Raw genomic sequence first — 23,772 nt, 5'->3', positions numbered from 1 at the left:
TGGTGATCTTCCTCAGTATTTACTACCCAATGGATTTTCATACTCTGCATGAGCTTCTTGATCACACTCCTACATTCAACTCCAACTCATTTATAGACATGACAAACACCAAGCCCTGCAGATCCCTACTGGAAATTGCCTCACAGTGACAAAAATAGCCCTCTGTTTTGTGCCTCTCAGATCATTTTAAATCCAATATGCCATGATGCCTTGGATCCCAAGGTTCACTTTCTTTCTTGAGTAGTTTGCCATGAGGGACCTTATTTAGAAATCTTGCTAAAGTCCATGTGTACCACACCCTCATCAACATTCCTCATTCCCTCCTTAACAGATCCATATCTCTTCAAAAGCTACTGTATTCTGTCCCTGAGCTTTCTTCCTAATAACATCCCCTACACCAAGGTTAGACTGAGGATGTTGCCAGGGTAGGAGGGGTTGAGCTATAGGGAGAAGCTGAATATGCTGGAGCTATTTTTCAGAGAGTGTATGAGGCTAAAGGTTGACCATATAGAGGTTTATAAAATCACGGGCATGAATAGGATGAATAGGCAAAGTCTTTTCCCTGGGTTGTGGGAGTTCAGAACTAGAGGGCATTGGCTTAAAGTGAAGGGGGAAAGATTTAAAAGGGACCTGGAAAGGCAACTTTTTAATGCAGAGGGTGTTGCATATATCAAATGAGCTGCCAGAGGGAGTGGTAGAAGCTGGTACAATTACCATGTTTAAAAGGCATCTGGATGGGTATATGAATAGGAAGACAGTGAGGTCTGCCGATGCTGGAGGTCAGAGTTGAGTATGTGCTGCTGGAAAAACACAGCCGGTCAAGCAGCATCCGAGGAGCAGGAAAATCGACGTTTCGGGCTGGCCTGAAGCATCGATTGTCCTGCTCATCAGGTGCTGCCTGACCTGCAGTGCTTTTCCAGCAACACCCACTCAACACATGTGAATAGGAAGAGTTTAAAGAGCCAAATATTGGCATTTGGGACTAGATTAATGTAGGATATCTGGTCAGCATGGACAAGTTTGACCAAAGGGTCTGTTTCTATTGTGTACTTCTCTATGACTCTATCTTTGGACAGTGGAAAGAAACCGGAGCACCCAGAGGAACCCATATAGTTGTGGGGAGAATGTGCAAACTTAATACAGGCAGTCACCTGCAGCTGCGAGGTCCCTTGTGCTGTGAGGCAGCAGTGATAACCATCTGGTCATCGTATTTCCCAATGCTGCAAGACTGATTTCATCCAGAACCTTTCTTCATCCACTCCTCAATTTCACCCAAATGTTTTTGTTACCCTGCTGACCTGGGGCTGATTTGGTCACCAAGCATTCTTTGGTGCCTTAACATTTTTCATACAAGAGCTTTTTTGCCAAAATGATACTTAACTTTGGAAGTTTGCCAGAAAAAAATAGATTAACCATAAATGCTGGAGAACTGTGCCCCAGAAAAATCTTCAGGAGAGGGGTTAAATAATGAGGAACATTAAAGAGTAATTTCTTAAAATAAATTTAACCAGCAATACTTATAGTCAGGGTGTAAATGTTTACTTTTAGTGTGTTATATTTACAGAAATACACAAAAGACCTCTGGGTATCGATCCACTGTCTTTTGGTTTTGATTATTACGTAGAAGGAGCAACAATGGAGACCATTTCACCTTCAGCGCAGATGGGCACAGAACCTCCCTTCAGCACTCCTGGTAAGGACTTTGGAGTCTTGAACTTTGTGCACAAACTCAGCTTCATTTACGGAGAAAGGAGAAAATGTTAATATTTTTTCTCGGTTGAGGATTGGTAAGAGAGTAGGATTGAGTTATTGAAGTGTAACTGAGTGAACTAGGAATATGGTGCTCATTGTCGCTTTTTACCTGCTTTCCCATCCAAGTTCTGCTGTTGATTATTGAGACCAATAGACTTGTTCAGGAGGTGAAAGGATGGGAAAAAAAAATTCTGGATTGTGTGCGCTGGAGGTTCATACTATATTGTTGTTTTTTGAGAACTTGGGTTCAAAAGTAAAGGAAAAACTGGATTTTAGATTTTGGTTCTATGAAGGTCATTACAAGAAGTCAAATAGAATCCATAGAACAAAGGACCAGGAGTAGGTCAACTGGCCTATCGAGCTTGCTCTCCCATTTGTTATGATCATGGCTGATCATCCAACTGAATAGCTATTTCTGCTTTTTCTCCCATATCCTTCGATCCTTTTAGCTCCAGGTGCTATATCCAACTCTTGAAATGATATGGTTTGGCCTCATCTGCATTCCGTGATAGCAAATTCTATAGGCGCACCACTAGGTGAGAAATTTCTTCTCATCTCAGCCCTAAGTGGTTTGCTCTATGTCATTAAGAGTGTGACCCCTGGTTCTAGGTTATCCCTGCATCTACCCTCCCCAGTTTTGGTAGAATTTTATAGGTTTCTACGTGATCCTCCCTCATTCTTCTAAGCTCCTGCGAATGTAATCCCAACCAATTCAACAACACCTCATGTAAGTCCTGCCATGCCAGGAATGAGTGATAAACGTTCACTGCATTCCCTTTATAGCAAGAGTGACTATCCTCAAAGAGACCAAAACTACACACAGTATTCCTTTTTGTGGTCTCTCCTAATATAATTGTAGCAAGCCATCCCTGCTCCTATACACACATAATCTTGCTATGAAGGGCAATACACTGTTTGCCTTCTTGACTGCCTTCAGAGACTAGTGTAAGAGGACAGCCAGGCCTTATTGCATGTTCATTCCTCTCAATTTATAACCATTCAGGTAATCTACCTTCCTCTTTTTTTGCTCCCAAAGTGGATAGCTTTTCTCGCATTCATCCACATTCTACTGCATATGCAATGCATTTGCCCACTTGCCCAGGATGTCCAAATCTCTGAAGCATCTCCACATCCTCCTACCCAACTTTGTGTAATTTGTAAATTTGAGGTATTGCATTTAGTTCTCCCATCTAAATCCTTTCACCTGAAGGATTTTAGTTAAATTATCCATCAAATACCTAGGAGATAATTGCTGGATCGTTTGTTGACTTGAGTATTAATATCTCCTAAGAGATAAAAAGTAACCAGAAATGGTTTCATGTGGGGAGCAGAGGAGCTGTGATTGATGGTATCCATGCAGTCAAGGCTGAAGAGAAGTCCTGAGTTGCTTAGATGATGGTGGGAAAGAAAATTTCAGAAGCAGAAGACTGTGTAGGGTTGTGAGAGAGCAAGAATAATATAAGATTGTTGAAAACATTTGTTTGGTGAACCCATGTCAAGAAGCAATAGTGAAGTAATTAGCATGTTTGAGGGTTTCTGAGACAGACGTTAACAGGATAAAATAGCATTAGTTTCCTTTCTGCTAACTTGCTGCACATTTACTAATGTTGGTTGAACAACAAGCCTGACCATGGTGAAAGAAGTGACTGTTCAGAGATTAAAATATTCATAAGAATAGTGCAGGTGTAACTTTTTATAATGTTTCAAATGAGACTGTAACAGTAATTCTTGTATAGTGTAATAAACTTTGTTTTTGTTTTGTTAAAAGGCATAGAATAAGGAAAACATGTATTTATATGAAGTTTCTATCAATTATCATAGATTGCAGCAAACGAGTTGTCCTTCCAAAAACATGAGTCAACATGTAAACCAAATATTAAACATGAATGTATTAGTCTTCATTTTAAAGTGACTTAGATGCCAGCAACAATGAAATCAAATGCAAAATGTTACATAATGTGTTATGTCCAGAGATGTCATTGCTATGGCTTAAAGATCCCACTCTGAATCAGATTTTGATGCTTGTGTTTCAGAATTATATCCCTTCACAACAAATCTAATATCGTAGAATCAAACAGCATAGAAACAGGCACTTTGGCCCACCATGTCTATGCTGAACTTTGTTTCAGATGCTACTTAAATGTTGCAAGAATACCTGCCTCCACCACCACCTTGAGCAGCATGTTCCACACTTCCACAATCATCTGGCTTAAAAAAAGATCCTTGGATCTCCTCTAAACCACTTGCTCCTCACATTAAATGTATGCCTTCTAGACTTGAACATGTCTGCCATGGGGAAATTCTCATGATCAATTATCTGTACCTCTCAATTTCGTATAACTCAATCAGATATCTCCTCAGCTGCTTCTGCTCCAAGGAGAAGAGTGTCAGCCTATCAGGACACTCTTCATAACTGAGACTTTCTATCCAAGGCAAGATCCTGGTGAATCACCTCTGCACCCTCTCCAGTGCAACCATGTCCTTGCAATGATGTAGCAACCAGACTGCACACAATGTATTGTGGCCTAGCCAATGTTTTATAAATTTGTCACAAGACTTACTTGCTCCGATATTGTGTGCCCTGACTAATGAAGGCAGCATTCCATACGTTGTCTTTACCACTGTTTTTACCTTCAGGGATGTATGGACTTGTACACCAAGGTCCCTTTGTTTGTCAGTACTCTCTAGCGACTTAACATTCATTGTGTAGTCCTTCCTTTGCTAAACCTCCTAAAATGCATCATTTGCCCTTATCAAGGTTAAATTCCATCTGCTGTTAATCTGGTTAATTAACCAGTAGATCTATATCAGACTGTAGCCTGAGACCATCCTTCCCACTATCAACAATGACACCAATTTTTGTCATCTGCAGACTTTCTAATTATAACCTTCTATATTTGCATCCAAGTCGGTAATAAACGTAACAAACAGGAAGGGTCCCAGCACCAATCCTTGTGATCCACGACTGGTCATAGGCTTCCAATCTCACAAATAACCCTTTACCCTCACTCCTTGTCTCCTATTTGTAAGCCAGTTTTGAATCCAGTTTGCCAACTTGCCTTGAATCTGATGGGCTTTTACCTTTTGGTTCACCCTTCCATTGGGATCTTGTCACAAAATTGTCACTGAAGTCCATGTAAACCACATCAACTACACTACACTTATCGCATGCAGTACAGGCACCTCGAAGAGTAATAGAACTGAGCAAATAATACAATTTTATGGCTGTAGGGAAGGTGCATGAAAAGTGAGGTTAACATTAAATTTTAAATTTGAGAGATCCATTCTGAAGTCTAATAACAGTGTGGAAGTGCCTGTGTCCAGCAAAGTATTAAATATCTGTTAAAGATATATTTGTAGTGGCCGGAGCAGTGACAAATGAAATCTATAACCAGAGATCAAGCTTATGCCATAAGCAGATATTAAAGTTGCATGAAACATTATTTGAAAAACATATCATGTGTACAAGGAACAGGACTGGGCCACTCTGCTGTTTGAGCTGGCTCCATTGTTAAAAAGATCATGGCTGATATGTCAACCTCAAATTTACATTCCTATATATCGCTGATAATCTTTCGCCTGTTTGATAAAAATATTCAAAGATTTTGTACCCACTGCTTTGACGATGGAATACCAAAGACACTCAACCCTCAAAACAAAATTCCTTATCTCTCTCAAATGTTTTATAAATTTGTCACAAGACTTCCTTGCTCCTATATTGTGTGCCCTGACCAATGAAGGCAAGCATTCCGCATGCTGCCTTTACCACTCTGTTTATCTTCTGGGATGTCTATGGACTTGTACACCAAGGTCCCTTTGTTCGTCAGTACCCCCTAGGAACTTACCATTCATTGTGTAATCCTTCCTTTACTAAACCTCCCAAAATGCATCACCTTGCCCTTGTATGACTCCCTAACTCTGGATTCTTCCACAAGGGAGAACATCCTTTCCAAATCCAACTGATTAAATCTCTTTGGGATATTTCAATTAAGTCACCTTTGCCTCTTCTAAGTCCAGAGGATACAGGCCCAACCTGTCCTTCCTTTCCTCTTAAGGCAATCATCTCATTCCAGGTGTGAGTTTAATGAATCTTCTATGATAGACTACTTAGTGTGGAAACAGGCCCTTCAGCCCAAACTGACCCTTCAAAGAGCAACCCACCCAGACCCATTCCCCTGCATTTACCCCTTCACCTAACACTACGGGCAATTTAGCATGGGCAATTCACCTAACCTGCACATTTTTGGACTGTGGGAGGAAACCGGAGCACCCGGAGGAAACTCACGCAGACATGGGGAGAGTGTGCAAACTGCACACAGACAGTTGCCTGAGGCGGGAATTGAACCCGGGTCTCTGGTGCTGTGAGGCAGCAGTGCTAACCACTGTGCCACCGTGCTGCCCAACACATCATGGTCTGCTTCGAACACAGCACCATATCTATGGAAGGATGTTAATCAGTACTGTATTGTTACAACATGGTGGTGAACCCTTCTGCTAATTAAACCAAACACCCAGAAAAGCTCACCTTAACTCATAATCTGTTAGAGTGACAGAGAACTCCTAAATTCCACTATTGTAAGAAAAAGATCAATTTATTCTTTAACTCTAAAAGTGAACATTAAACGACAACTGTTTACAACTTTAAGCCTCCTTTCTCCTAACTGCTTGTTATCAAACTCCCAACTCTTTAATTGTATACTAGAACATAGAACGTTACAGCGCCGAACAGTCCCTTCAGCCCTCCATGTTGCACCGATTTATGGAACCAAATAGTGTTCCTATAAATGCCCCTATTAAAATTACATCAACTTAATTTTCAAAACCCTGTCTCTGGGGTCTGTCTTCCTCTGGCTATCGATCTCCCTGGGTCATTTTTGGTCTCTTGCTGCAAAGATGTTTCATATGCAAAGGTACCTTTGATAGAGAGTGTTTTGCTAGCAGTTACTCTGATGATGGCAGTTGCTCTCTCTGGCTAACTCTCAAAACATCGGATTGTCTCATTGGTTCGATGTTGTCAAAATCAATAAATTCAAACTTGATTATTTCCGTATCTTGGTGCATAATTTAAACCAATTGGCCAGATTCGAAGTGGTCAAAACAACTGAGGTACTCATTTACAGCCAAATGTTACATATTTTCAATTTTCCAGTACACTCGGAGACTGCTAGTCAGTCACATGACAGTTGTTTGCAAGCTGTCAGTGCAAAATAGCTTTTACTCTTTCTTAATGATATAGTACACTCCTTCATAACAATACAAATACTCCAGATGTAGTCCTTCCAATGCCCTGTTTAAATGAAGCATAACCTTCCTACTTTGCACTGGGAAGACAATGGCCTAAAGATATTATTGTTGGACTGTTAATTCAGAGATGGAAATGTGTTGCTGGAAAAGCGTAGCAGGTCAGGCAACATCCAGGGAACAGGAGAATCGACGTTTCGGGCATAAGCCCTTCTTCGCTTTTCCAGCAACACATTTCCAGCTCTGATCTCCAGCATCTGCAGACCTTACTTTCTCCTGTTAATTCAGAGACACAAGTAATGTTCTGGGAACCTGGGTTCAAATTCTACCATGGAAAATGGTGAAAATTGAATTCCATTCAAAATAAATCTGGCGTTAAGTCTAATGATAACCATGAATCCATTGCCAATTACTGGAAAAACCCATCTCATTCACCTATTGTCCTTTAGAGAAGGAAACTTTCATCCTTACCTGGCTTAGATGACATGTGGCTCCAGACATGTAAGTGTCTCTTAATGTGGTTGACTCTTAACTGCCCTCTGGGATGGGCAATAAATGCTGGACTAGCCAGTTATGCCCTCGTCCCATGAACGAATAAAAAGAATTGGTTTTGCTGTAATAAACTGTAACATTCTATTAGCTTTCATTATTACTTGTGGTATCCTAAAGTCCTTCTGTGACCTATGCACTAGGACACCCAGATCTTGTTGCACCTCTGAGCTCTGCATCCTCTGTCATTTAGATAATGTTTTTTTAGAAACTTTTTCTTGCCAATATGAGCATTTTCACATTTTCGTACATTTTACTCCATTTGCCTGATTTTTGCCCATTCACTTAACCTATCTTTTTTCATTTGTAGGCTCTTTTTATATCCTCTTCACAACTTTCTAACTTATCTTTGTCATCAGCAAATCTATCCACTATACCTTCATTCAAATCACTAGTATAAACTGTGAAGAGTTGAGGAACCAGCACCACCTCTGTGGCACACCACTTGTGACATTATGCCAGCCTGAAAATAATGCATCTATTCCTACTCTCTGCTTCCTGTTAGCAAGCTGGTCGTCATCTTTCTAAGCCAATATGTTACCTCTAATAGTATGAACATTTAATTTCTGCAAAAACCTTTTGATGTGATACCTGATCAAAAGCCTTCTAAAATCAAATTATAGTGCATCTACTGGTTCTCCTATATCCATAGCACTTCTTTAAAGAACTCCAATAAGTTATTTAAACGTGATATCCCTTTGATAAAACCATATTGGCTTATCCAACTGTCCTGTAATAACATTGTTAGTAACAGCTTCTGACATTTTTCCTATGACAAATATCAATCCAAGTGACCTGTAGATTCCTGTTTTCGGCTTGCTCCCTTTGATGAATAAAGGGATTTACATTAGATATTTTCCAATTTAAAAGAATGATTGCTGAATCTTCTTAAAACAAATGCACCAACCATCTCCATAATTACTACTTTTAAGACCCTAGGATGAAATCTAGCGTGACATTGGGACTTGTCACTTCCTGATTTACAACATTTCTAGGATGTTACTTTTATCTTCTCTAGTGAAAACTGATGCAAATCTCTATTCAATTCATCTGCCATCTCTTAATCTTCCATTACTGATTCCCAAGACTCCTTTTCGGCAGGACCAACATTTCCTTTAGATTTAAAAAAAAATAGTTAAAAGAAAAGTTTCCTGTCTTTGTATATTTTTGGCTAACTTTCTTTCTTTTGTACTCTAATTCTACCCCACCCCCCACCATTGATTAATAATTCTTCGCATTTTTGTAATACCCTGTCCAATTTTTGAGGTTGATATTGCCTCAGACTTTTTTAGTTAACCATAGAAATATGGACCATTCCTTAATTTTTTTTCTTTCTTGTGTGTAGCTACTCTGCACACTCTGAAATATTCCCTTGGATGTTTGCCATGCACCTCTATTTGCCTATTCTTTAAAATAAGGTGGTTTATCTTCACTAGCTCTGCTTTCCTGACCTCATAATTGCATTTGTTTATATTCACAATACTAGTCTAGAACCCACACATCTCTCCCTCAAACTGTATACAGAATTCAATCATAATATGGTAACTGCTGCCCAGGGGCACTTTCACTATGAGGTCAGTAAATGATCCTATCTCTTTGGTCAAAACCTGGTCAGTTGGTGCCATAGCATGCTGGTCTAAGAAATTGTTGCAAAAAAATTCAATGAATTCCTCATCTAGACTACTTTCTCCCATCCGATTTTTCCAGTGTAGGTTAAAATCCACATGATGATTACTGTACCTTTTTGACAAGCTCTCATGATTTCACCCTTTTGATATCCTGTCCTACCCATGTGGGTACTGTTAAGATGCTTGTCCACAGCTCCCGCAAAATACTTTTTGGCGTGATTCGACTTCATCTCTATGCTGACTGCTTCTGTATCCTGGTTTCCTGAATTTAGATTATGTCTCCTTTTGAATGTTAATATCATCTTTAACAAAGCCACTCTTCCATTCTTCCCTAGCCTCCTGTCTTTCCGAACTGTGTCTCACCCTTCAGTATTTAAGTCTCAATCTATTTAAGAACCGAAACTAGTATATCTCATTCTAAAAGATGAAAGACTTTATCTGAATTTATTTAATATATCATTACAGCTCCATGACACTGTAATCCTTTTGCTATAAAGTCTGTGTCTTGTGGTCCTACATCACAACCATCTGATGAAGGGGCAGTGCTTCGAAAGCTAATGCTTCCAAATAAACCTGTTGGACTATAACCTGGTGTTGTGTGATTTTCAACTTTGTCTAGTTCTTCCTACAGCCATGTCTTAGTGGCCAATAGATCATATTTATTTATCTCAACTTGAACCATAAATTCATCTATTTTGTTTCAAATGCTATATGCATTCAAATAGTGCTATTTTTTCTTTTATTATTTTTGTAATTTCTAGGTTTAGAGTCATAGAAATGTACAGCACGGAAACAGATCCTTCGATCCAACTTGTCCACACCAACCAGCTATCCAAAGCTAATCTAGTCCTATTTGTCAGCATTTGGCCCATATCACTCTGAACCCTTCCTATTCATATACCCAGATGCCTTTGTAATTATACCAGTCTCCACTACTCCCTCTGGCAGCTCATTTCATATATGCACCACCCTCTGCGTGTAAAAGTTGCCTCTTAGGTCCCTTTTAAATTTTTCCCCTCTTACCTAAACCTATGCCCTCTCGCTCTGGATTCCCCCACCCCAGGGAAAATACCTTGTCTGTTTATCCTATCCATGCCCCTCATGATTTTATAAACCTCTATATGGTCACCCTCACTTGTCTGTTGATTTGCTCTTTGTCTCCTCTTGTCATTTTCTGCTTTTTGTTTCCCACATTAATTTCATCTTCTGCCATTTCCTCACTCTTCAAACCATCACAACTTCTCAAATTTGGGCCCATACCCCCAATATTTAGTTTATAACATCTCTGCTTTCCAAGGATTTGCAGCAATAGAAATCTGTGGTTTGGGGTAGATCATCCCAACAGTACAGATCCTACTTTCCCCAGTACTGTGCCAGTGACACTCAAACTGGAACCTACTTCTACCACACCAGACTTTCAACCATGTGTTTGATTACCCAAAGCCACTTTCAATATTAGTAGCTGAAACTTAACATGAAGGGATCATTCAAAGGAAGTATTTGCTAATTAAGGCTCAGAGAGCAGATCTGGAGTTTAATAAGTTTGCACAGCTCACACTGATGCTGAAGCAGTTCAGGAGTGGTTATTACATTGAAAATGGAGTTCAGATGAGGAAATAGAGACACCCTGTCAGTTCTGCAGACAAAGCACAGATGGTGATTCATTGGAACGTGGTACAGCCCAGATAGCGTAAGAAGATATTGCAAATAGCGCACCCAATTGTTAAGTCAGGGCACGTAGGATTAAGGAAAACCAATGATCAACATGCATTTTAACTGGCCAAGACTTCCATAAGGACAAAGCACTGTATTGTAAATCATGTTATATATATCAGGGAAACTTCTGCACAAATTAAACTTGCTCTATTTAAACCCATGCAAAAGTAGAATAGATTTTTTTAGATTAGATTACAGTGTGGAAACAGGCCCTTCGGCCCAACAAGTCCACACTGACCCGCCGAAGCGTAACTCACCCATACCCCTACGTTTACCCCTTACTTAACCCTACGGGCAATTTAGCATGGCCAATTCACCTGACCTGCACATCTTTGGACTGTGGGAGGAAACCGGAGCACCCGGAGGAAACCCACGCAGACATGGGGAGAACGTGCAAACTCTACACAGTCAGTCGCCTGAGGCGGGAATTGAACCCGGGTCTCCGGCGCTTTGAGGCAGCAGTGCTAACCACTGTGCCACCGTGCCGCCCACCAGATATGCCCACCAGTATACTTCAGATACTTGAAATCTGAAACAAACAGAGAATGCTGGATAAGCATATCTGTGAAAAGAGATACAGAATTAATGTTTCTAGTCCGTTATTGACTCTTCTACAGAATTTCAGATAATACGCATGTCAATTTTTAAAGAACTATTTTGTTGAATGCTAGTAGATTGTGTATAACTATTACCCAGAATTAAATCAGGATATCAGTATATTATTAAAATTATGGATAAGACAACCCATTTTCCAAAAGCTATTCATTTCTTCTGTCTGAAGAAACTAGTACAAAATTCAGTAATGTCTCTGGATAGAAAATTTGATGCAGTGGAATTGTTAGTCAATTCAGAGGAAATCAGTGATAAAGTTATCACTTTTTTTGTTTGAAGGAAGAGGTACAAATACTGAATCTGAAGCCCTTGTCAAGGAATGTGGAATGCAGAATCTTATCATAAATGATAGCAAGAGTCTGTTCTATTAAGAATATGAAATGACAGTTAAATGTCTGATAGCAAATTCATATTGAGTTTAAAATTTTAGTTGCAATGCTCGGCAAGTAGTAATTTTGTCCAATGCCTTGAAGAAGAAGGAAATACCAGTAAATTCTGTGGATGTAAATGAATGTAATATCATTGGATATCCTTTAACCATCTCATTCTGCTAATTTTGAAAACTTGCTCATTTTGACGTCTGAAAAGAAAAATGTTGCCCAGGAAAGGGGAAATTAAGCATATTTAGACAGTCTTTGTACCAAAGTAATGCAAAATGATTGATGAGCCCCTTCCTACAAATTCTCCTTTAGAATCTAATCTGTGAAACTATAGGCAGGAAGTGTTAATATTTTCGACAGTGCATGATATGACTTTGAAGTAAAAAAATCTCTGGCAACTGATAGAGGAGCAAGGGCTACATTCAGACAGAAATGGATAAAAATGCATTGGATCTGAACTGTAGAAAATTAACTTTCATTCAGAATCATCAAACTTTGAACTGAAATCTAAAGCAACTGAGATTCAAAATCTTCACACTATGTTTCACTGATATTCAGGGAGTAAAAAGATCTGATAGATTTGAATTTAATAAAATGGTCAGAAAGCTCAGAGCCATTACTTCAGACACAATGGGCATGCTGAACTCAGAATAGTTAGAAATTGGCACCTGAAAATAGATTTTCAATGTGATGTGATTCAAAACAATAGGTGTTTCAGTGAAGTGCTATTATTTAGCACAGATATTGATTAGCAATCAAATTTCTCTTCCAATCTGAGGAAATGGACATTAGTGAAGCAACTTTAATAACACAAGCAACTGCAGTTGAAAGTAGGCAAATGGACCTGAAACCAGATTCATGGGAAAATGTTTATAGATCATACTGTGAGGGTTTTAAAACTTTTTTTGGAAGCAAGACTGCTAAAGAGTATTGAAATTAAAATCACAGGATCCAGTCCAAGGGCAACCATCTGAGAACCAGCTTAATTCAATATCATTTAAGACTGTGACATAGAACAGTAGGGTTTAAGTTAGAGTTTTAAGTTGGCAATCATGTTTCCTTCTTTGCATTGGTCTATGCAGTTTTCCAATCCAGGAGGAAGCAATATCAAGAGAGATCTCAGAGAAAATAGCAGCTAGGAATCATTCACTGAAGCTTCACTCTTCTGAGACCCCAAACAGCCTCTGACTGCTAAACCTAAAAGAAACTGAAAATCCTGTCTGTTAGAACTGGCCACTCCCATTCAAACTAGTTCCATTGTTACAATGTAATAGGAAAAAACCTAAAGCACTCCTGAGTTGTTTACTTAAACTGTCTTCCATAATAAATTTAGCTCCTCTGCCTTTTCAACCTTTGTCCAAAAACAAAAGTCAGGACAAAATAACCTTTTCAAAGTGATAATGATGTCACAGAATGTTTGAGGTCAGAAAGATGCTTAGGATATCAAAATTCCAGCTCATCCAACGTAAATTAACAGATAAGTAATATAACAATAAGCAGATGCTGGAAAGGTAGGGAAGTGATAGTGAGGTGGAGCTGGGTGTATCAACATACACAATGAGCCTGAAATCACATCTACGGATTATGTCCGTGAGGGACAATGTGAATGTGAGGGAAAGGTGAATACTCGGTGTTAATTCTTAGATCATGCTGGAAGTAATTAAATGGAATGGGGAAGGGAAATCATTATAGGAGATCCTTGAGTTATGGATAGATAGGTAATCATGGAACCAGGTAAGACCTTGCCAGCCTGTTGGGTAGCATTGGAAGAGGCATATATGATTGGTTGTTAAATGCTAGAGCAGTCATGAAAGAAGAAAATGACTTGCTTAATCATGATCACTGTCACAGAAGATGTTATTTGAGACTTTGAGGATGTTTTGTTTGTGCAACGATGGAAGCTTGATTGGAGAAGTGCAGGCATAGATTTGTGAGGTGGCAGGAGTCAGGGCAGTAATTCACAGAAGCTGAATTGCCAATTTTGATGTAAGTAATGGCAGATTTGAATGGAGTGCAGAACAATACTTGATTAGTTTACAATGTCAGCTAGCAAGGGGACCAGAAAGGGAAGTGAGGTTACCAGCAGTTTAGTGGAAAATGGGTAGAAGGAGCAGGAGATTAGTTTGTAAATGATAGAGAAAATAACAAAATATGCAACCTCTGATGCATTGGTGGAAAAGCTTTGGATGGAAGATGGCTTGGTACACAAAGGTAAAGAAAAGGTGCAGCAGCTGAGCAGATGGCCCCAGCCTTTGTGACATTGTTGCATCTCGTTATATACTATTGATACTGTATGTCTTTTAGGATGTCCTGGGAACATAAAAGGCATCTTACATAATCAAATTCTTGCTCTCATACTCTCTCGCTCTCCCTCCCCTTCCCCTCCCCCTCCCTTCTATCCTCCTCTTACCTGCCTCAGTCTTTTCTATCTATCTCACTCTTATGCTGTCTCTCTTTCACTCCATTATTGTGAAACTGTCAGCTGTCAATCTTAATGAACTGTAGGTCAAACTTATCAACACACGTTGACATTTTCCTTTTCATGCTTGGAAGGAACCATGACATTATACTAGATTCAAAGAAAATCCATTTAAACAGCTTAAAGTACTCCAAAAGCCTTTGTCATTGTGCAATCATGTTTTATATCCAGGAATATACCATCAACAGAGTGAGATGATTAGCCACACTAGTCTGTTTTGTTTTTCTTTGGTTGATATTATGCAGTAGAACCTTAGTCCTTAGTCATCAAGTTAATGCCAGGGACACACTCATTGCGATCAAACCTATTAAAGTAAGTCGAGTTGATAACCTCTCATCTGAGAACAATGCTGCCTCCCTTCTACACTTGTGGTGATCAAGATGTAGGTCACTTCCTGATCATCTACCTCTGAAGAAAGAGGGTTTCCAGTTTAGCCAAGCTGAATCTTCTAACAATGTATGCTGTTTTCTGTAGGTATTTTGGAAAGACCTGATACCAAGGAGCTGTTCAACTTGGAAACAGTCTTACCTCCTGAACATGAGATGAAAGGTACAACAATGTCTTGTCCAACACTTCAACACCTGAACTCTCTGGTCAAAGTTACAGGTAGGACTGAAAACTATCTTATATGCCCTTGGTTTTATGTTTACTACTTATCATACCCCAATCGCAAAATTTTGTTTGGTAGTTTCTAAGTAGAAGGTTTTCATCAATAATATATTGAAAATGTATTGAAAATTGTGCAGTATTGCATCAAGTCATGAAAGATAATAGTAGAAACAGTTGTTGGAGAAACAAATAAAATTTTGTATGTTGAAGGCAGAAAATGCAAAAAACAAGCAGTAATGTTGTACATTAATTCAGTCATATTATTGAGCTTTGAATACCCTATTATAAAGCAGATTCTAGAATTTAAATATCTTTTGAAGTGTAGCCAGGTCCCATGTACAGCAATGTTGAAGTGCTAGGTTAGTCTATTTTAATGATGTTAGTTGCAATCTTTTCTAATCACTGGAGAGGCCTTATTTAATGTCTCATTTCAAATCTGGTTCCTTAGACAATAGGCCATTGCACTCTGTCAGTACTGTATTAGAGTGTTAGCTAACATTATATTCTCAAATCTTTGGAGTGGAACGTGTATGACACCTTTTGATTGAGATGAGAGAGTTATACTGCTGTGTTCCAGTTGACAGCCACGAAGGATGTGAAAGTGGGATGTATTGACTGGGACATTACCAGGAAAGAAGGGTTACATTTGCAAGGAGAGAGTTGAGAAACCAGAGTTCTGGAGAGTAAGGACATCTTGAAATGATGCTGAATGTTTTGAACCTTATTAAAATATTGCTGTAGGTTGTTTCCTTTCATTGGTAAGAAACTAGTGAGAACATATCATTTTAAATTAATCGCCAATACTAAAAAGTGAAGTTAGAAAAAATACTTCAAGTAGAAATTGGTTAAACTATAATTATCTGTCACAAATCGCTGTTGAAGCAAGGGTTTTTTGATGGAACTTGATTATTTCTCAAACATTAAAAGAAGTGGTGAATGAGAAGAATGGGATTAATCTAGGTTGAGTATTATAGGGTATGGGTACAAGTAGGAAATGCTAATCTGGGCAATGAAGGATAGCTGCAACATTCTCTCTTGATGTATCAGGCGCTTGTTTCTGTGCTGTCACATTTTTTAGGATTCTACAAATTGCTTTATTATAAGTAAGGTTCCAGTTATCATATTTCATAATGTTAAAAACAACTTGGGCTATTTTCACTGGTATATGTAGATCATTATTAAAAATGATTGTGATACCAATTGTAGAGTTTTGTTTTCCTAAAGGAGAGAATATGTAGAAGTTGCATGTTGGAGGAATGTTCTGTTTTCTTTCTAACAGACCATTATGTTTCAGAACATTGTATTGACATACATAAAAGTCCCCAGTGCAATGTTGAATTCAAATTTAACTTATGGTTGTGGATGGGTTTTTCCGTGTGCAATTGAACTAAACAGACCAAAGGGGATTTGCTTTCACCTCCTCAGCCTAAGGTGGCTGTAGAAATGCAAAAACTTCAGAACCTTTTAGCTAGGGATCATCTATTCTATGATTTTACCCCTAAGCTGTGGCAGTATGTCTAAATATTGTAAAAAGAACGTGAATCTTCAATTCTTGTCAAATAGCCTTTCATAGTTTTTGGCCCATTTTACTTCTTATCAAACAGAAGGCATTTTTGAGAAGTTCCACGAAGCTTCTTGGATAAACAGGGAGCGAGAGCAGCTAGAACAGCCTGAGCTCAAGAGTTTGGAACTTAAACAGCAACTGGAGTGCATGGCTGAGTGTTTTGTGGTTATCACATTTCAGGAGATGTCACCTTGCATCTTAGCTGTGTGCAGCTAAAAAAGAAAGAGCTGATCACAAGACAGCATTAGGCATCCGCTGAACAATGTACTCGCTCCCAGCATTGACTTCTGGTTTCAGAGGTTGTTATGTGTGGACCTTGGAAGTCTGTACAGGAGAGAAAAAAAACAACGAACATAGTCCAGAGTGCATCTCATACTCCAACCAATATTCACCATTGTCAATTGTCATTAAAACAATCTAGTTCACTGATGTCCTTCAGAGAAGGAAATCTGCCATCCTTGCCTGATCTGGCCAAATGTGTTTCTAGACCCTCAGAAATGTGGTTGACTTGTATCTTTCCCCTTAAATGGCTTATCAAGCCACTCCATTCGAGGACATCAGCAACAGGAATACACACTGTCTTTGCCAGCTATGTCTGCATCCTGTGCAGTAAGAAAAGAAAAATAGAAAAGCTGACTAAACTTAAATGTTATCAAGACTGAATTGGATGCATATTAGAAAGCTGAGGAAGGTAAGAGTGAAAATTGTGGCCCTACTGGCTTTAATTTTCCCATGCCCTTTCAGTATAGGGGTGGTGTGAGAGGACTGGAAAAAGATAAACCCAGTAACTATAGGCTAATTAATTTAATCTCCATGATGACAAATCTTTTAGAAATAATAATGAGTCAAAATTAACAGTCGTTTGGTCAAATGAGAATTAAGAAAGTAACATGGATTTGTTAAAGGTGGTTTTTCCTTTTATTCAATTATTGGATGTGGGCATTGCTGGATGGGCCAGAATTTGTGTCCATCACTGAAGTATAACTGCCTTCATTAACCACTGCTGTCCATCGTACGTAGGTGGACCCATGATATTGATAGGAAAGATGTTTTCAGGTTTTTGACCCAATGATAGTGACAGCATGTTGATATATTTCCCAGTCTTGATGGTGAATAGTTTGATGGGGAACTTGCACCTGGTGGTGATCCCGTGTGTTTACTAGTCTTGTTCTTCTAGATGGAAGCAGTTGTGGGTTTGGAAGATGCTGCCTAAGGAACTTGGAATTTATACAGTTCATTTTGTAGATGGTGTTCACTGCAGATTGTGTTTAAAATATTTTGTTTTTTGATTTGATACCACAGAGTTGGTGTGGGTAATGTGGTTGATGTGTACACGTCAAAAGCCTTTGTCAGTCAACCTAATAGATATGTTAGGCCATTAGAATAAAAGGTATACTGTAAGGTATACATTAGTATACATGGACAGCAATAATCTGGAAAGGTAATAGATGGTTATGTTTTATTGCAGGGGAATTGAATGCTAGAGTAGGAAAGTTATACTTCAGGTATACAGGGCACTGATGAGACAGCAGCTGGTGTACAGTGCTTGTCGTCATACTTACGGACAGCTGTTAATATCTTGGAAGCAGTTCAGAGAAAACTTACTGGGGTGATACCTGGAATGAATGGCTTACCCTATGAGGAAAGGCTAGACAGACTAAGTCTGTATTCTCTGGAGTTCAATAGTCAGCAGTGACTTAACTAAAACTTATAAAGCCCTGAGGGAACTTAACTAGCATGGAGTTGGAAAGAATGGTTACTTGAGAGAATCTAGAATTAGGGGTCATGGTTTTAAAGTTAAGAGGCTGCCTATTTAAGACATAAATGAGCAATTTATTTTTGAGGGTTGAGTGTCTGGAATTCTCTTCCTTAAAAGGCAATGAATGGAGAACCTTTTAAATATTTTTAAATTGAAGGTGGCTAGATTCTTGATTGTCAAGGGTATGAAAGATTATTGGTGATATGCAGGCATGTGGATTTGAGGTTAAAATCAGATTGGCCAAGATGTTATTGAATAGTAGAGCAGGCTCAAAGGACTAAGTGGCTACTACTTGTTCTTTGTTTGCCATATAGTGGCAGCATAGATGGGAACTGATGAATACTGGTAAATACTCCAAAGTCAAGTGCTGTGGATGTTGGAAATCCAAAATAAAAGCAGGAAGTACTGAAACTGTACAGCATTGCCACAGAAAGAAGCAGTTGATGTTTTGAGTTTAATGTGACACTTCCTCTGAACTCTGTAATTCTATGATTCTCAGTACCGACATATGTTAACAAGCTGAGAAGGGAGATCCCTCGAAGGAGAGGCACACCATATAGTGGTACTATGTAGGTAAAAAGAGAACAGCCTTTAAAAAGAAGTATGTGAAAATGATCAAGAGTGGAAACTGGTTGATTTTGTCATACTCTTTTCCAAGCAAAAGCTTTCATCCAGTTGTAAAGGTAGGTGTTTATGGAGATTAGATTAGATTAGATTAGGCCCAACAAGTCCACACTGACCCGCCGAAGCGCAACCCACCCATACCCCTACATTTACCCCTTTAACCTAACACTATGGGCAATTTAGTATGGCCAATTCACCTGACCCTGCACATCTTTGGACTGTGGGAGGAAACCGGAGCACCCGGAGGAAACCCACGCAGACACGGGGAGAACGTGCAAACTCAACACAGTCAGTCGCCTGAGTCGGGAATTGAACCCGGGTCTCTGGCGCTGTGAGGCAACAGTGCTAACCACTGTGCCACCGTGCCGCCCACAATATACATGGTGTAATATTGGCTAAGAGAGAATATATAATTGAAGGAGCAACTGATATTAGTTTCTGAGTCGGTTAAATGGATTATGAAGTCTTTTCATTCTCAACTTTTCCATGCTCTTTCCACGTTCATGGCTGAGGCCTCAAAACTTCGTGCAAAGTAGAAATTAAGTTTCCTGATCTTTGCTCAGTATTACACCATGCTGTTTTAAAAAAAACTTAAACGTGTAAGTACTTTTGTGACCTTGAGACAGGGATATAGAGGCAAAGTGTTGTTACATCTATGGAATAGTCTTGAAAATTAGTCACTCGTTAATGTAGAAAAAATAAATCCTCCACCCAGGACTATCCAAAGAAAGCAGCTTCTATTTTGATGTCAAAGTGCAGTGCACATTCAACTGCTCATTCATGTGAATTATATATTTTTGTATGATGATCATGGAGTTGTCTAGATTTTAATGAAGTAAAATGTCCCCCTTCAACAACCTGCAGAAGAACTGTCATCTGAAGAAAAGAGAACCTCCGAATGCTCCCTAGTTTCTTCTGAAGAGATGGCTCATCCACGAGAACAAATGCTTGATTCCACGTGGCAAGCCACAGGTATACAGTGGTGAAAATTGAGTAAACTTTATTTATTTGACTTGCTACAACACAGAACTTGATGATACCCAAAGTTCTTGGATATTTGCCGAAATGACCTTTACTAAGTTCTTGAAAAATTCAGTTTCTTACTTTCTCAACGCTAGTTAAACAAACAGCTGCCACCTCTTAGTTTTGAAGGCTTTCCTTCAATGTTGTTTCTCTATTTTTATTATTCTTAGCCTCATCAATCTTGCCTTGCCTTAATTAAAGCTTCTATATTCTTCTTTATTCTTGAGGCTGTGTCTTACAAACAATTCTGTTCTATCCTTCAATCTAGAAGTCGTCTTGTTAAGAACTTTGAGTACTCTTTAAAACCAAGCCTGTTCCAACTTTTGAACTGCTGCCATATCTTGGAGTATTTTCTTACCTAACAACTGTCTTGCATATCTCGGCAACATGCAGGGAAGAGTCTGTCTATAATGTGTTTCACTCATTTCTAGCCTCCAACCCTTTTCTTGCTCATATTGTGACTTTGTGTATGTTTTGTTTTGAGAATGTTGCTGTGGTCCATTCTTCTTTCTGTGCTTTCCTTTCTCATTCTTTGAGACTTTTTGAAAAACAAGCTTGACACCATCTAATCACTACTCTACGATTTGTAACACTTCTCTGTCATATTTGATACATGATTTATAAGGCTAGATCTGAATGCTAGCATTTGCAGCAATAATTCAATTTCCTTGCAGGATTTATACTTAAGATGTGATTTCAAAATTAACTATCTAAAACAAAAAGTCCCTTTCAGTCACTTCTGGCAGCAGCTCTGGCTCCAACAATTTTTAAAGACCAATTAATGTCAAAAGATCAGAAAAATACATTTGTCTTAGTGATTTTTCATAGAATTGTAGAATGTCTTCAGAGTGGAAACAGGCCCTTTTGCCCAACAAGTCCACACCAGCCCTCCGAAGAGTAACCAACCCAGACCCATTCCCCTAATACATTATTGTACGTTACCCCTGACTAATACACCTAACCCACACATCACTTGCCATTATGGGCAATTTAGCTTGGCCAGTTCACCTAACCTGCACTTTGGATTGTTGGAGGAAACCGGAGCAACCAGGTGAAACCCACGTGCACGCAAGGAAAATGTGCAAACTCCACACAGACAGTCACCGGAGGCTGGAATCGAAGCTGGGTCCCTGGCACTGAGGCAGCAGTACTAACCACTGAGTCACTGTTTTCTGTTATCTGTTCATTTATTCCACAGCCATTTATATTTCATGGTGAAATTGGCCCTCTGTTTGCTTCCATTGTCCTTCAAACCTAATACCATAATAAACCATTCTGACATTTTACTATCTTATTGATTTACCAAGGAGATTGAAATATAGAGCTACTAAAAGAGCTGGCTGTCCTCCTGTTTTTCACTCTTCCCTACCATCATGGTGCTTCTGGCTGGGATGCAACTGCAGAGCTACAAACATCCCACGCTCACTTCATCCAAGTGGCCATTATTCAGCTATGAGCTTAATTTGTGAATGTCAGGTCATCTGAGAAGAAACTCAAGATTCCATCACTCTGTTCTTTCCATATATATGCTCTCATATTTTCCAACAAAGTTGATGGTTGCAAATAGGGTATTACCTATTTTAAAATTCCCCTTTGAAGCTTGAGCCCAAATGTAACTGGATTGCATTCACAAAACAGTGCAAGAATTAAGATTGGGACTTCTATTCTGCATTGTTCAGTACTTCCAATAACATTGGAAAGAGGGTTCTTATACAGTTGCATAACTCTTTTCTTGTAACTTACAAGCGTTTATTGTGCTTATGCAGATTCCATGGCTACAGTTACAGCACCCTTAGCATTTGAAGAAGACCTTTGGGTTAATCAGGAGGAAGTAACAAATAGCAGCACCACACTTTCACCAGCAGAACAAGAACTGAGTACGTAGAATGAAATTGTAGCAAATGTGCATATGTTACTGACATATTTCCTGAATTGTTTTGGGATGAAGAGTTCTGGAGACTTTGAAATGACTAATTTTCCAAATGATTGAAGACTCTGATTCATGAATTGCATAACAATTTATGGATGTGGCTAGCAAAGATTATTTTAAAAATTACTGATCTCTGTGCTTTATGATTTACTCTGTGTTAACAGTAGAAGAGCTGCGGTTTTTGTGCTAAGGATATGGGTAAACATTGAAGATATAATTAGGTATTATTGTGAGTTCTCTTCGTAAGTCTTCATTGACCTCCTTTAAGATGGATTGTTGTTGACTGTACGACTTAGAAGCAGAAGTAGACCATTCAGTTGAGTCAGTCTACTCCACCATTCGATCAGACTGTAGATAACCTGATAATTCTCCGCTTTGTTGCCTTTTCTCCACAGCCCTAATTCTCTTGCTGATTTAAAAAAATGTCTATCTCAGCCCTGAATATACTCAATGATCAAGTCTCTATAACCTCTGGGGTAAAGAATCCCACCTATTCACTATCCTCTGAGAAAAGAAACTAATCTCATCTCTCTCATAAATAAGCAACTACAACTCTGAGATTATGCTCTTTGGTCTGAGAATCTTCCACAAAGGGATTACAACCTTTTCACATGTACCCTCTTTCCCCCCTGCCCACCCCAATCCCTCTTCTCTGGACTGTCAACAATGCCAGTCTACCCTTCCTTAGATATGAGACCAGAGTTCACAGTATTCCAAGTCTCGTGAGTGCCTTGTTGGTTACAGCAAGACATGCCTATTTTTATACTCTATTCCCTTTGAAATAAAAGCTAACATTGCATTTGCCTTCCCCCATTACCCAATGAACTTTATATACTAGTTTCAATGATTCATGCCTCAAGATCACCCATACCCCCCCCCAGATCTTTGAATGCTGTGGCTATCTACAATTAAATAGCATTCAACTCTTCTATCCTTCCTGCTGTCAAAATGCACAACTTCACATTTTTCCTACTGTATACTCCATCTGACCTTTTGTCCACCCACTCAACTTGTTCATGACCTTCTGTAAACCTCTTGTCATCCCCCTCACTTACCTTGAGACCTGTTTTTGTCATCTGCAAGCTTGATCATATTACATTCACATTCGTCATCAAAATCATCAATATTTATCACAAATAATTGTGGCTCTCCAGGACTGATCCCTTTGGTACTCCCCGAATTATAGATTGCAAATCTGAAAATGCATCTTTATCTGAACTCTATCCTCTGTCAGTTACCTAATCCCCATTTCAAACTGATATTATTCTGAATGCCAGAAACTCCCATCTTAAGTGGTCTCATGTGCTATACTTCATCAACGGCTTTTGGAAATCCAGATGACCTATATCTACTGGTTCCTCTTTATCTGTCCTCCTTGATACTGCCGTGAAGGAGTCTGATAAATTTGTTAGGCATGATTTCCCCTTCAAGAAGTCATGCTGACTCTACTTATAATGCATTTCAAAATGCTTGTTCGTTGTTTATAATAGTCATAAGTACTTTGCCAATGGCATGTTAAGCTAATTGGCCTATAGTTTTTAAACTGTTGATTGTCTCCCTTTTTGAATAGAGGTATTAGACTGGCAGTTTTCCAGTCCTCTGGGACTGTTCCAGAATCTAAGGAGTTTTGGAAGATAACTAGCAATGTATCCACTATTTATGTAGCTATTTCCTTCCAAATCCTAGAATGTAAGCCATCTACTTTGCCACATTTGTTTTTTTTCTCTTTCAATTTGAGTATCTTTAACTTACCTGGTTAACTATGGTTGGTTTATTACCTTCCTAGAATCTTCTTTCCTCAGTAGGAAATATGAACTGCTTTCTTTAACATCTTCTGTTGTCCCTCAACTGTCTTTTCTGATGAGCCACTTTCCCAGTCTACTCCAGTCAAGTTTATCCTCCATTC

At 39.0% G+C, this 23,772-nt stretch overlaps 1 protein-coding gene across 13 annotated transcripts in view; it reads left to right on the top strand.

Annotated features, from left to right (window-relative positions):
- Nucleotides 1–23,772, top strand: part of LOC122548961 (uncharacterized) — a 428,093-nt gene that overhangs the window by 247,894 nt on the left and 156,427 nt on the right. For 10 of the 13 annotated variants that reach the window (XM_087986578.1, XM_087986574.1, XM_043687984.2 and 7 more), the window contains 4 exons: nt 1,565–1,693; nt 14,832–14,963; nt 19,778–19,885; nt 21,703–21,813. In XM_087986578.1, the coding sequence (XP_087842704.1) occupies nt 1,565–1,693; nt 14,832–14,963; nt 19,778–19,885; nt 21,703–21,813 (480 nt within the window). The remainder of the gene's footprint in view (nt 1–1,564; nt 1,694–14,831; nt 14,964–19,777; nt 19,886–21,702; nt 21,814–23,772) is intronic. The other 3 variants (XM_087986577.1, XM_087986575.1, XM_087986579.1) reach the window with 3 other exon arrangements.

This window comes from Chiloscyllium plagiosum, unplaced genomic scaffold (genome assembly GCF_037043375.1).
Source record: "Chiloscyllium plagiosum isolate Xiang-an unplaced genomic scaffold, Cpla_swu_hap1 HiC_scaffold_4, whole genome shotgun sequence".
NCBI classification, from domain to species: domain Eukaryota; kingdom Metazoa; phylum Chordata; class Chondrichthyes; order Orectolobiformes; family Hemiscylliidae; genus Chiloscyllium; species Chiloscyllium plagiosum.
This window is presented reverse-complemented; position numbering and strand designations above follow the sequence as displayed.